General features: G+C 57.8%; 2 protein-coding genes across 2 annotated transcripts in view; both read left to right on the top strand.

The window, feature by feature from the left end:
• Positions 1–212: 212 nt before the first annotated feature.
• EFHD2 (EF-hand domain family member D2) lies at positions 213–4,044 on the top strand. Its single transcript, XM_006766695.2, has 3 exons — positions 213–360; positions 1,429–1,563; positions 2,450–4,044. Exons 1-3 carry the CDS (start codon positions 247–249, stop codon positions 2,579–2,581), a joined length of 381 nt encoding a protein of 126 aa, XP_006766758.2. The 5' UTR covers positions 213–246; the 3' UTR covers positions 2,582–4,044.
• Positions 4,045–7,200: 3,156 nt separating this feature from the next.
• The window catches only part of CTRC (chymotrypsin C), a 6,299-nt gene continuing 389 nt past the window's right edge, over positions 7,201–13,110 (top strand). Inside the window, exons 1-7 of the mRNA XM_006766694.2 lie at positions 7,201–7,303; positions 8,722–8,813; positions 8,914–9,011; positions 10,193–10,318; positions 11,000–11,136; positions 11,864–12,009; positions 12,624–12,776. Coding sequence (XP_006766757.1) covers positions 7,216–7,303; positions 8,722–8,813; positions 8,914–9,011; positions 10,193–10,318; positions 11,000–11,136; positions 11,864–12,009; positions 12,624–12,776 — 840 coding nt within the window. The 5' untranslated portion in view covers positions 7,201–7,215. The remainder of the gene's footprint in view (positions 7,304–8,721; positions 8,814–8,913; positions 9,012–10,192; positions 10,319–10,999; positions 11,137–11,863; positions 12,010–12,623; positions 12,777–13,110) is intronic.

Here is a 13,110-nt window from a genome sequence, read left to right as displayed (position 1 = left end):
CCATGTAGTGAGTTCCCCATCATCAGAGGTAACCAAGCACTAGTTGTGCCATAGATCAGGACTCCGCCTGGGCTGAGGTCCCCTTCAGCTGTGATGGGATAACATGTTGGTGGAGGTGCCCTCTGAGCTCTGGCACTCTGGCTTGTGACCACTCTGCCTGGTCAAGTATGCCGTGTCAGGATGTCCTTAGGCCTGTCTCCTTGTGCTCACAGATACGATGCCGGCCGGGATGGCTTCATCGACCTGATGGAGCTAAAGCTCATGATGGAGAAACTTGGAGCCCCCCAGACCCATCTGGGCCTGAAAAACATGATCAAGGAGGTGGACGAGGACTTTGACAGCAAGCTCAGCTTCCGGGAGGTGAGACACCCCCCCCCCCTTTGCCATGGAGTGGCATTGTCCTTGAACATGGGGTTTGTCTTAAGGGAGGAGGGACACCCATTTCTTCATGTCGTGAGCACTTACAGAGTGACTTCTGTATACCCGACCCTGAGTGGGCGCTGGGGGTGCAGTGAAGGCCCTGTGCCCCACGGGTCCTAGAGTGTAGAGTGGGAGAAGCCAGCGTAAAATGACACGATGCTGTGCCTCGGGGGGGTGGTGGGCAGGCGGAGGGAGCGACAGGTGCTGTGGGTCCGAGAGGAGCTGAGGATTGGGGCACTTTGCACTTGGGATCTCACTCAGGCCTCACTCTGAGAGAGGGCCCACGGGCAGGCCTTCCTGGGAGGGGGAAACAGGCCCCCACCAGTGGCAGTGGCAGTGGCCCCCAGGCAGCATAGGATTAAATGCCAGCACGGGGGATGGGGGGACAGGAAGTGGGGTGTGGGGAGGGGGCCTCCAAAGACCAAGGGCCAGGCCTTGGAGGACTAGCAGGAAGCAGAGAGGAGGCAGGGCAAGAGAAAGGGGCGGGCAGTACAGGATAAGGGTTTGGACTCAGGACATGTGTTCAGATCCTTCGTCCATTTCTGGGGCTGGGACTTGGGGCAGGTTTCTTCTTGTCCCTGAACCTTCCTCATTCTGTAAAGTGGACACCGTCATGTCCTGTTAGGACTCAGGAAAGGGGATGTAGAGTGAGTTAGTCTGGGGAACATTGGAGATTATGTTAAGAGGTAACCCCAGGCTGAGTCATCAATACTCTCGATAGCAGCCGAGTGTGGACAAGCAGGCCTGCCGTAGCCCCGCGTCCTGGGAGGGCAGGAGCTGGGTCCCCTAGTCTCCCAGTCTCCCATTGTACAGATGGGCAGACCGAGGCCCAGAGAGGAAGGGAAGAACCCAGACCTCCGGCTCCCAGTCCTGGGAGCACACCTCCCACCGAGGCCGGGCGGGGCTGGATGGCTTCTCTCTCTCTCTCTCTCTCTCTCTCTCTCTCTCTCTCTCTCTCTCTCTCTCTTTCTCTCGCCCTGACACCCCCTACTTTTCTCCCCACGGCAGTTCCTCCTGATTTTCCGCAAGGCGGCGGCTGGGGAGCTGCAGGAGGACAGCGGGCTGCACGTGCTGGCCCGCCTCTCCGAGATCGACGTCTCCACCGAGGGCGTCAAGGGGGCCAAGAGCTTCTTCGAGGCCAAGGTGAGGAATGGACGGAAGTACAGAGCCCAGGGTGCTGCCCTGACCCCGGCTCAGGGCTGGGGGTGGCCGGGGTATGATAGACCCTGGATTAGCTCGAGGGTCAGCAACCCTTCCTGCCCTGAGGGGCTGTAGATGAAGATGGGGAGCTGACGCCCAGGCTGTGATCCTTTCCCGCTGCCCCCGGGTGGTTTGCAGGGTGTGTTTTTTTGAAGAGGGGACAGTGGCCCCTGGCCACTAACTCAGGACTGGGCCTTAAAGGGTAGGCTCAGAGACAACAGAGCAGGCCCAGAGACACACACTGGCTCCCGGGGCCTCTGGGAGACACTGGCCCCGCCAGCCCCCGCCTGGAGGAAGTGTGGCGCACCCCAGAGGCCACTTACACGCACAGCACCCTTTCAGTGCACGCTCAGATGGAGGGGACAGTGTTCCTGGATCCTGCCCTCCTTGGGCCAGAACACCCACCTTCCCTTGTTGCTCCCTCTTCCCATGTTAGCCAAGAACATTCCTTCAGAGGTCGCCTTCCGCCTCCTTCTGGGGCTGAGGGGGTGTTCAGGTCCACTGGGGGGACCCTGTGCAGCTGTCTCCCCGGGACAGGAAACAGGTTAACGATGCAGCATCGGAAGCCCCCCCCGCATAGGGCCGTGCTGTGCAGCAGCAGCTGAGCCTGTGTTATCTCTTTCAACGAATCCGCGAGGCCAGAGTTACCGAGCATCAGGCTCTAGCTGGAGAAACGGAGGCTCCAGAAGCGAATGTGGAGCCCAGCCCAGGGTTGGAGGCAGTGAGAGGGGGAGCTGTGTGGGCGTGGCTGGGCGGACCCCCGAGAGAGCCCACGTGGAGGCGTGGAGACCCCTCCAGCCCTGAGCCGCCTCCTCCTCCCGCCACCCAGGTCCAGGCCATCAACGTGTCCAGCCGCTTCGAGGAGGAGATCAGGGCGGAGCAGGAGGAGAGGAAGAAGCAGGCGGAGGAGATGAAGCAGCGGAAGGCGGCCTTCAAGGAGCTGCAGTCCACCTTCAAGTAGCCGGGGCTGGGTCCTGGCCCAGAGCCCAGTCTGGCTGCCGGGGGGAGAGGTCGGGGGGAGGGGGACAAAGTGGAGGCCGAGCTGGGATCCTCCCCGTGTCTGAAGGGACCATACTGAAACCTACAAATGTCTGTGAACACAACCCGGCGAGGGTCTTGCAGGGGTGGCCCGGCCTCTCCCGCCCTCCGCCACGTTCCTGAGGCCGCGCCCCCAGCGCTGGCTCCCTGCCCGGCCCAGCCCTCCCTGCGTCCTGCCCCTCTCCCACCCCTGGCTGTCCCCTGCCTGCTCCAGCGCTGCTCTCTGCCCATGAGCCTGCCTGCCACACACGCCTCTCCCTGTCACCTCCTCTCCTGCCCAGAGGCCACCTGCCCTTCACCGGCAGGCTGCACCGCCCCCTCCTAGACTGGGGGAGCGACAGATGGCAAGAATTTCGGCTGGCTCGTAGAGGGGGACCTCAGCGTGCTCCACGCCCTGCACCTGTTCCTCCAGCCCCGCCTCCTCCCTGCTGGCATAGATGGGGGATGGGGGGGGACAGGGGAAAGGCTTCTATTTTTGTGATGGGACCCAGGCCCTGGCACCCCACGCAACCCCAGTGCTCGGGCCCAGCCAGGAGGGTGAGGGGACAGCTGTGTCAATCTACCTCACTCTCGCAGCCATGGCAGGGAAGGCCCTGGGGGGCAGAACACCACCCTAGTCCCCCAGGGACCACCTGAGGGTCCCAGGGGGCTCTGGAGAGAGCAGGGGGGGTTAGGGGGGCCCCCTCATAGGAAGGAAAAACAGTGATGTCTCCACTCTCCAGGAGGCGCCCAAGAAGTGCTTTAAGAGGTTTGCCCGGACCAGGCAGTGGGGAGCAGGGGACCTCCCTGGGCCTTTCACACCCTCCTTCCCCAGAGTGACGTTCACCGCCTTGTCACCAGCGACAGGACTATCCTGTCACCCCCACCCCGAGGAAGCATGGGGACCCCAGCCTCCCTGTGCCGCCAGCCCGGTCCCACGCAGCCCCCATGTGCTTGCTCACGTGTGTGCGTGTCTGTGTGTGTCTCTTGCTGTGTCGTGAAGCTGTGCCCGTCACCCAGTCCCAACCAGTGAATGGCCACCGAGGCCACGGTTATGCAACTTTCGGTGTGTGTCCCTGCTGTTCGGGCTCGATAACTTTATTTTAGTAAAAATGCCCCCCAAGAGTCTAAGAAGCTCCTGTCGGACATGCAGAGGTTTTATTTTTTTGGCCTTAGAATCTACAGACACTAGGGGGCACTGGCCCCTGCGGCAGCCCTGGCCCCGGATTGCGTTTGCCTTAGTGGATCTGTTTACACAGATGAATATAAGAAGTTCTTTTTCTTTGGCTTATTGCTTTTTTTTTTCTCCCTTCTCACACCTCCCCTCCCCCCCAAAGAGCTACTTCTTCATTCGGTGGTACAATTATTTTTTTTTAACTAAAATAAGATAAAAATTCTATATTCTTATGTGCGTGTGGTTCTTGTCGGTTGGTGGGGAGGGAGCGGGTGGGAAGGGGAAGCGGGCTGAGGTCACCTGGGTGCCAGGGGGCTCCCGTGTCACGTCAGAAGCCAGGGATAAGGGGCCCCGCCTAATGGGAGGGGTGGAGTTTGGTGGCCCCCTGCTGTCACTTGCTGTAGATTAACTCGTGTAATCCTCACAGCCAGCCCATGGCAGGGATGCTATTTCTTTCCCAGACAAGAACAGGGAGACCCAGAAGATGTCCCAGAGGCACACAGGCAAGAAGGGTGCAGGCCAGGGCGACTGAGCCCCCAGCCCGTGCCCCCAGCCAGTTCAGGGGGACATACATGTCCTTGGGGCCGTGGTGCACATCACTGTGGCTGGAAAGCCATCAAGATTATAAATTGATGTACTCTCGAGTCCCCTTCCCCTTCCCCCCCGCCCCGCCCCACACACAGATACCCCAAACCTCCCCAACCTCGCACACAGGTGGGGGTAGTGGGGTGATGAGGACAGAGCCAGGGTACCCCCTGTATGTCTTTGGACAGATCACCGACACGCTGGGTCTCAGCCTCCCCATCTGTGTGATGCAAGGGGGGCCTAGGGTCCCAAGGCCTTCCCAGCCCCCTGGTTTCCAGGTAGAGCACCCCCTCTCCCAGGCCCAACCTAGAGTCCCTGGACTTTGGGTTTAGGCTGGGTATTACTGCCCCCGGTGGACATGGGTGGTACTACAAAAGCCAGGGTGCCCTGAGCCTGGGCTGTCCCATGCCAGGGCCCTCCCCCAATGGGTCTCAGTTGGGAAGGGGCTCTGCACAAGACTCCCCTGACTCTCAGCCTGGGCAGAGGGCACAGGCTGAGGAGTGAAGAGGCCCAAAGTGATTTGGGGATCAAGGGTGAGAAGGGACCCCTAGCTGGTTGTGCTCAATGGATAGAGCATCGGCCTGAGGACTGAAGGTTCTCAGGTTCGATTCCGATCAAGGGCACATGCCTGGGTTCCCAGCTCGATCCCTAGTAGGAAGAAGCTAGAAAAGGCAACAAAACAGGCTCTTCTCTAGAACCCTCCAGAAAGAATCTAGCCATGCCCACACTCTGATTTAAGCTCGATGAGACCTACATCAGACTTCTCACCTCTGGAACTGTAAGATAATAAATTTGTGTAATATATTTAAAAAAAATAAATAAATAAATAAAGAGTGAGAAAGCAGACAGCTCCTTAAAACCCTCCCCCGGTCCCATTTCTCAGTAAGCCTCCCCCCCGCCCCCCGAGTCCTGGCCACAAACCCTCAGCCCCCAAACCGTCTCTGAACTCCCAGTATTCCACCCTGGTTTTGGCGGGAGGGGGAGTTGTTGGTTTTTTTAAATCCTCACCCGAGGATACTTTTCCATTGATTCTTAGGGAGAGTGGAAGAGAAAGGGAAAGACAGAGAGAAATATCGATGTGAGAGAAACATCGATTGGTTGCCTCCTGCCTGAGCCCCGACCAGGGCCCAGGCCAGGGAGGACCCTGAAACCAAGGTACATGCCCTTGACCGGAATCGAACCCGGGACCCTTCATTCCGCAGGCCGACACTCTATCCACTGAGCCCAACCGGCTAGGGCCATCCTGTTTTAAGGAGAAACCCTGCCAGCCCCAAGGCCCGCCCCGTAGGGACCTCACCTGGGATGTAACAGCTGCCACCGGCATGCCTTGTCCCAGCAGCGAGGAGATAAGGGCCCCAATCCATGGCACCTGTTGTTTTTCAGACTCCCTGCTGCCTCCCTGACCTTGGCCTGCTTCTCCTCAGACCCCCTCTCCTGAGCCCAGCCTCCACCGAGTCATGCTGGGTACTTTTCCATCGCAGCCTGACCCTGCGTGGCTGCGGGTCATTGAGGCCCCAGATCCTCCGAGGCCCCGCTCCACCCTGGCAAACAAGGCTCAGCGGATGGGCCTGGCATGGGCAGCAGCTCCCACTCTCAAGTCCCCAGTGCATTTTGGAATCTGTAGAGAAGGAGTCCTTTCCAACCCGCACCCCATCAAGCACCCACCCAGAACTAACCTCTGGTTCAGGGACACCCCAAGGAACACTTACCACCCTGCCCAGCAGGGGGCTCCAGCGATGCTGAGCTGGGTCTTAGTATCCCTGAGGTCTCAGCCCTAGCACAGGGACTCCACATAGGAGGTGCTCTGAGAATGGGGGGACGAATAAATGAGTGCATGAATGAACGAATCAACGGCCTCTATGTGCATGGTATATCAGTGCCTCACCATCTGGGCATACAAGAGCAGAAGCTAAGCCCCCAGGCTGAGGTCGTGCCTTGGGAAAAATGGATTAAACCAGATGCTCTAAGGGACAGACTAACCCCAAACTGCTGGGGCTCCGGATGGAACCGCTGGGCACACCATAATGAGACCCACACCAAGGACCATAGACCCAGATCTGCCACTCAACCTTGACCTTCCAGTCATGGACGCTTAGGACTGATAGGAACCTAAGAGTGTGTCCGGTTCTAATTGCCCATTTTAGAGATGGGAAGACTGAGGGCCTTGCAGGGAGACAACCGAGCTGGCTCCGGGTCGGAATTTGGCCAGGGGACGCCTACGCCTCAGCCTCTGTTCGCAGCCCAGGAGGAGGGGCTGGAGAGCAGGGATGCCCCAGGCCCAGACAATACTAGTTGAATGAGGGGGAAAGAAAAAGAGGAAAAAAAACAGGAAGAGAAGAAAGAAACGAGAGGAAGCTATGAAGACAGAGGGATGGGTGTCAGCAGTGTGAAGCCCGGACCGGCTCTGCTGTTGCCCAGCTGTGTGGCCGTGGAGGGCCCAGGCCCTCAAGTCTCAGCTGCCTCATCTTTAATGAGCGGGTAAGAGTGTCTACGTGGTGTTGTCGGGAGAATTCAGTGCGCGCGAGGAGCACTGAGCACGATGCCTGGCACCTAGTAGGTGCTCAGTAAATAACAGCTAGAAGAATGAGTTAGGAGGAGAGAACACACTCCCGGCAGAGTGGTGGGGGCCCCCCAAACCTGCACACCTCAGGATTTGCTCTCTCCGGTTACTTGGGGAAATCATGGCTTGAGCCAGCCCTATCTGCTGCCCAAATTAAACAGTAACCAGCCAAGGTCAGGGAAAGGGCCTTGTAGGAGCAGGTTTCCTTCCAAGAGGTGGCTCAGCCTGGACGGGTGGGCTCACCCGCTGCTGCCTATAAATGCGCCCTTCCCGCCTGGACCGGCCACTCGCTCCTGAGCACGCAAACATGCTGGGCTTCACCGTCCTCGCCGCGCTCCTGGCCTACGGTAAGCTGTGGGTCGGGACCAGCTGCAGCCCACGGGCTGTGAGCTCGGGCCGGCCTCCCAGGAACAAGGACCGGAGCAGGGGGCCCTCTGCTCTCAGGTGGGGGGTGGGGGTCCAGGAAAGGAGCTTTGGGGTCCTATGAGAGTTCAGATACTGCTGGCTGCTGTGTGTCAGATGAGCCACTGCCCGCTTGGCAACTTGGCTTCCATATCTGCACAGTAGAGCTGATGGTCTGGCCTCCCAGGGCGAGGATAGAGCTGAGATGCGGAGAGCCCCAGGCCCGCACTCACCCTGGTCTCTCCAGCGACCAATGGGGCTTGCCTTTGCCAGCGGGGCCATCTCTCCCTTGGGGATTCTTTCCTTCCCCAGGTTTTGGTGGCCTTCTGCCCAATTAGGAATCAACAAACGTGGCTTGTATGTCCCTCACTCTCAGCAGGACCTAGACAAGCCACTCACCTCTTTAAATCTCACTGGCTCTTTTGGCAAATGACAGCACTTGATGAAGAGTCCTGCCCTGGCTGGTGTGGCTCCCCCGCACCCAAAAGCTGCTGGTTCAATTCCCGGTCAGAGCACATGCCGGGGTTGCGGGCTCAATCCCCGGTGAGAGTCATGCAGGACAAAGCTGATCAATGTTTTGCTCTCTGCTCTCACATCAATGTTTCTCTCTCTCTCTCAAAATCAATATTTTAAAAATCTTTAAAAAATTATTTGTAAAAGAGTCCTTCCAGCTAACAACCACGGCAGTAATAATAATAGCAGCCTGATTACTACATGTTTACTGCATGTCCACAGGCCTACGCTAAGCCCTTCGCGTGCAGGAGCTAACGACCCTGGGAGGCAGGGTCCATTAGTACGTCCACTTTACAGATGAGACTGAGGCTCAGTGAGGCTCCATATCTCGCCCAAGATCGCGTGGCTGCTCGGTGGTAGAGCAGAATTTGAGTCTGGGTCTGTCTCCCTGTAGAGCGCATGCCCTTGACCACTCCACACAGCTCCCAGCTATGACAGTCTGGGCCTGTATGAACTCGATGCTCACACACACACACACACGCACACACACACACACACACACACACACTTTACCCTGTGGCCTAAAAACCAACAGCAGGGTAAGGATGAAGGACCCTGGTGGCCCCGGGCACTCGCACACATGCCAGCCACCTTTTAGCCCCTCTGTACAGGACTTTCACTGAACCCTTCACAGTCATTGTCTAATTTGTTCCCAGGACAAGCACACCAGGTGGTACTATTCTTCCCATTTCACAGAAAGGGAAGCTGAGGCCCCGAGAACTAGATGGCTCCCCAGAGTCACCCAGTAAAATCTGAATCCCTGTTTACCCAGCCCCAAAGTTCCACCTGCCCCTTCCCCAGCGGGGATGCCAGCCCCTCACCTGTGTCCTTCCTCTCCTGTCTCCCCCAGCCTCCAGCTGCGGGGTCCCCACCTTCCAGCCCAACCTAGCAACCCGGGTGGTGGGAGGAGACAATGCCGTGCCCCACAGCTGGCCCTGGCAGGTAAGCACTGTTGCAGGGGTGGGAGGTGAGAGGTGGGAGGTGGGAGGAGAGGGACATGGGATGGGGGTCCCTGTGAACTGACACATGGCCCCTCCTCCAGATCTCCCTCCAGTACCTGAAGGACAACACGTGGAGGCACACGTGCGGTGGCACCTTGATCTCCAGCAACTTCGTCCTCACGGCTGCCCACTGCATCAGGTGAGCGGGGATGACGCCCAGAGCGGGGGTGGGGGCCTGAGGAGCTGCTTTTATTGAGCACCTATTACTCACTCAGGCACTGCGCTAAATAAGCTGCTTGCCTCCAGTAACTGCCTTTTCATCTCTCCATCCAGCAGTGTTTATTGCGCACCTACGATGTGCCAGGGCACACAGCAGTCAGGACAAAGTCTGTGCTCCCAACGAGCTTATAGTCTAGCAGAAGACAGAGCAACAGACCATTAAACAAGTGAATATGTAATATATCAAATGTCAGTGAAGAGAAAAGGCTGGAAGAGAATAAAAAGTATAAGGGGTTCTATTTTAAAGGAGGCGGCCAGGAAGCTCTTTCTGCAAAGGGGACATGCGGGCAAAGACCTGAAGGAAGTGAGGCGAAGGAGGAGGAGGAGGAGGAGGAGGAAGAAGAAGCGAAGGAGGAGGGGGAGGGAAGGGTGCTGCAGGTGGAGGGAACAGCCAGTGCAAAGCCAGTGCAAACTTAGTATGTTTGAGAAATGATGAGGAAGCTGGGGTTGCAGAAGCAGTAGCCAGGGGGCACTGAGGGGAGGGTTGGGAAGGAGGGGAGTTAGAGAGAAACGCAGGTGAGATGATGCAGGCAAGAAGCAACCGATTCTCACAGCAGTCCTGCAAGGGAGTTCCACTGTTATCTCCACTTTACAGATGAGAAAACTGAGGCCCGGGGCTACGCACCTAGGAGCCAGAGGGGACTTGGCCAGGGCCCTTCTCTGCCCCCTGGGAAGGGTCAACGGGGATGGACACTCCCTTCCCCCAAATGATGGCCATGTGGCCACAGAGCTGAGTCACCGAAGCTCCGAGGTCCCTCTCCATTTTAGTATTTGTTTTAGTTTTATTTTATTTTTATTTATATTTTTTTGTTACTCCTCACCTGAGTGTATTTTCCCACTGATTTTAGAGAGTGTAAGGGAGGGGAGAGACAGAGAGAAACGTCGATGTGAAAGAGACACCTTTATTGGTTGCCTCCCACCCAAGCCCGACCAGGACGCATGCAACCGAGGCGCGTGCCCTTTTGATCAAACCCAGGACCCTTCAGTCCGAGGGCCGGCGCTCTATCCACTGAGCAAACCCGGCTGGAGGGAGTTCCCTCTCTACCCCACCAGCCAGCGGGGACGGGAGGCCACCCTGACCAGCCCCCTTCCTCTGTTTAGCAAATCCAAGACCTACCGTGTGGGCCTGGGGAAGAACAACCTGGCGGTGGACGATGAGCCCGGCTCCCTGTTCGTGGACGTGGACACCATCTTTGTCCACGAGAAGTGGAACTCCTTCCTGGTGCGGTGAGTGCCCCCCTGACATCTCACGCCTCCGGGGGTCAGCGCAGAAGAGGAGGGGATCCCAAGACAGAGCTGCAGGGCCTGCCCCCACCCTGTCCCTGGGCCCCATCCTTACCCTGCGCGGCCAGCAGATGACTCCTTTACGCAAAATGGCAAAATACTAAGTGGAGACAGTCACCCTTCCCATCTCCGTCACGGGCCAGGGTGCCCCGAATCACCCCACGCCCCCCATAGGTCTTGCCTGAAGCCCCTCCACCAGGGCTGAGCTAGCACTCGTCTTAACTGAGTGCCTACGCCTTGCCATAAGCACCTTATGTGCCATCTCTTATTTAATCCTCACAACAGCCCTGCACAAGGAGCTCAGAGAGGTTAAGGAATGTGTCCCAGGTCACACAGCCCGTACCTGTCAGAACTAGACATCAAACCAGGTCTGCTAAGGTTGCCAACTTAACCTGCTGGTCCCAAAGGCGTCATCTACATCTAAAGGGGCGGGCGATGGCGATGTTAGAAGGCAGATCATCTGTCCCCTGACATCTCTGTCAGCCAGTAAGAAGCTGGCAGTCAGGATGTTCCGGGAGGACCCCAGGCACCCTGGGCCTGACTCTCAGCTCACAGCTGGTCCTCTTAGCCTGGACGGGGGAGCCGAGACCTCCTGCTCAGTCAGTCCTCCGCTCTGAATTCCAGCAATGACATCGCCCTCATCAAACTGGCGGAACCCGTGGAGCTGAGTGACACCATCCAGGTGGCGTGCCTGCCAGCGGAGGGCGCCATGCTGTCTCAGGACTATCCCTGCTACGTCACCGGCTGGGGCCGCCTCTGGAGTGAGTACCGCCCCTGGCAAATCATGGGAGCCTTCCTGGAGGAAGTGGCTCTCCCAACAAGCACATCACCCACTTGGCCCATCACTTCTCCTCTTCAGAGTCTCTTAACATTGTAATCACAACAGCTACTATTCATTAAGCACCTACCATGTAGCAGACTCTCTAACTACCACGTAAGAAGAGGCCCCACAAGGATTGAATGAATTAGAATTGGTCTAGTGCTTGTACAAGGCTTGGTACATACTAAGTGCCATATAAGTGACTACTCAATGAGCTCAACAACCTTTTGGGGGGTGGGAGGGTTAGATCTTATGGTACCATATGCCCTATAAGTCCCAGCCAAATTAAAAGGATACATGCAAAGAGATGAGACTATGGAAGACTTAGAGAAAAATGCAGATTAATACTTGGAAAATCTTGTGGGGAGAAAGACCGTTTATTGTGCGACGTTACGGCAGAATCTTACAAGGAAATGAGGGACAGTGAACCCCCAGAATCATCTTCAGGGGCTTTCTGTGGTTAGTCCCACCTCCAGCCGCTCTCCCTCCTCCCTCCTCAGAGGGGCCTCCAACCACACAGTCTGAAACCATTGGCTCAGAGCCTCTCCTCTCCACTGAGGGCCTGTGTGTGGTTCCCACACACTCCCTGGGGACCTGTCCCAGCCGCACTCACCCTGAAGGCCTGGGCTGCCTGGACGGGTGCCCGCTCACCACTGTTCTCTCCGCAGCCAATGGCCCCATCGCCGAGGAGCTGCAGCAGGGTCTGCAGCCCGTGGTGGATCACGCCACCTGCACCCAGAGCGACTGGTGGGGCGCCATGGTGAAGGACACCATGGTGTGCGCCGGCGGTGACGGCGTCACCTCCGCCTGCAACGTGAGTGTCCGGGCCCCGCACCCTGTCCCTAGCCAGGTGGCCAAGTGAGAATATGGACATGGAGTAAGCGCGTCACGGGGTTGCTGTGACAACCAACTGAGTCTAACAAGTGGAGAGGGAACTTCATGGAAGTCTCTATACATGTTCTGTCGTGCCATCTGCTCCATCGTCCAGGGAGACAGGGGATTCGGGGGTCCTGACACAGACCCAGGCAGCACCTAGGACAATCAGGGACTGTCCTGTTTTCAAACACACGACCCCTCTCCCCACTCCCACCTGCCTCATGTTCCCAGCTCTCCAACATAGCTGCCAGCATCCTCGTCCCTCTGGGCATCTCTCTGGACAGCGAGGGAAACTGAGGCACAGAGAGGGTTACCATCATCCCAAGATCACACAGCACATCAAGAGCTCATTTGACACCCCAGGGCCTCCTAGAATGAGGCCAAGATAGCCCCAAGCCACCTCTTCTCTGCCCCCCTCATTATGGACACACTGAGGCCAAAAGAGGAGGTACCAAGGCTGTGAGGAGCCCACACACACCCCACTCCGACTCGCCCTGGCTTCCCAAGCCTGCCTAGGGGAGGCCTGGGACTGACGCTGCCTGTCTGGTGCAGGGCGACTCCGGCGGCCCACTGAACTGCCAGGCCGAGAGCGGCGCCTGGGAGGTGCGGGGCATCGTGAGCTTCGGCTCCGGCCTGGGCTGCAACACCCACAAGAAGCCCGCCGTCTACACCCGCGTGTCCGCCTACATCGACTGGATCAACCAGGTGCGTGCCTGCCTCCCAGCCTCCTTCCTGCAGGCGCCAGCCCCTCGCCCGCACTCGCCCTCACGCCCCCATTCCTTACCAACTCAGTCATTCATTCACTCATTCCTTGGCTGATTCCATCATTCATTCATTCGCGTGCTTGTTCCCATATGCACCCATTCATGCACTCACTCACTCAGTCAAGAATTACTGAGTGCATGCTGTGCACAGCCTCGAGTCAGGTGCGGTGAAGGACACGGTCGTTGCCGTTCGTCCTTGCTTCAGCAAATACTCAGATCCTGATCCCAGGCACCACCCCAGCCCCCAAAAGAGAAACATGGCCCCAGGAGAGTGG

The sequence above is a fragment of the Myotis davidii genome, unplaced genomic scaffold (genome assembly GCF_000327345.1).
Source record: "Myotis davidii unplaced genomic scaffold, ASM32734v1 scaffold299, whole genome shotgun sequence".
NCBI lineage: Eukaryota > Metazoa > Chordata > Mammalia > Chiroptera > Vespertilionidae > Myotis > Myotis davidii.
The sequence above is the reverse complement of the archived record's forward strand: the minus strand, read 5'-3'. Positions and strand labels throughout refer to the sequence as shown.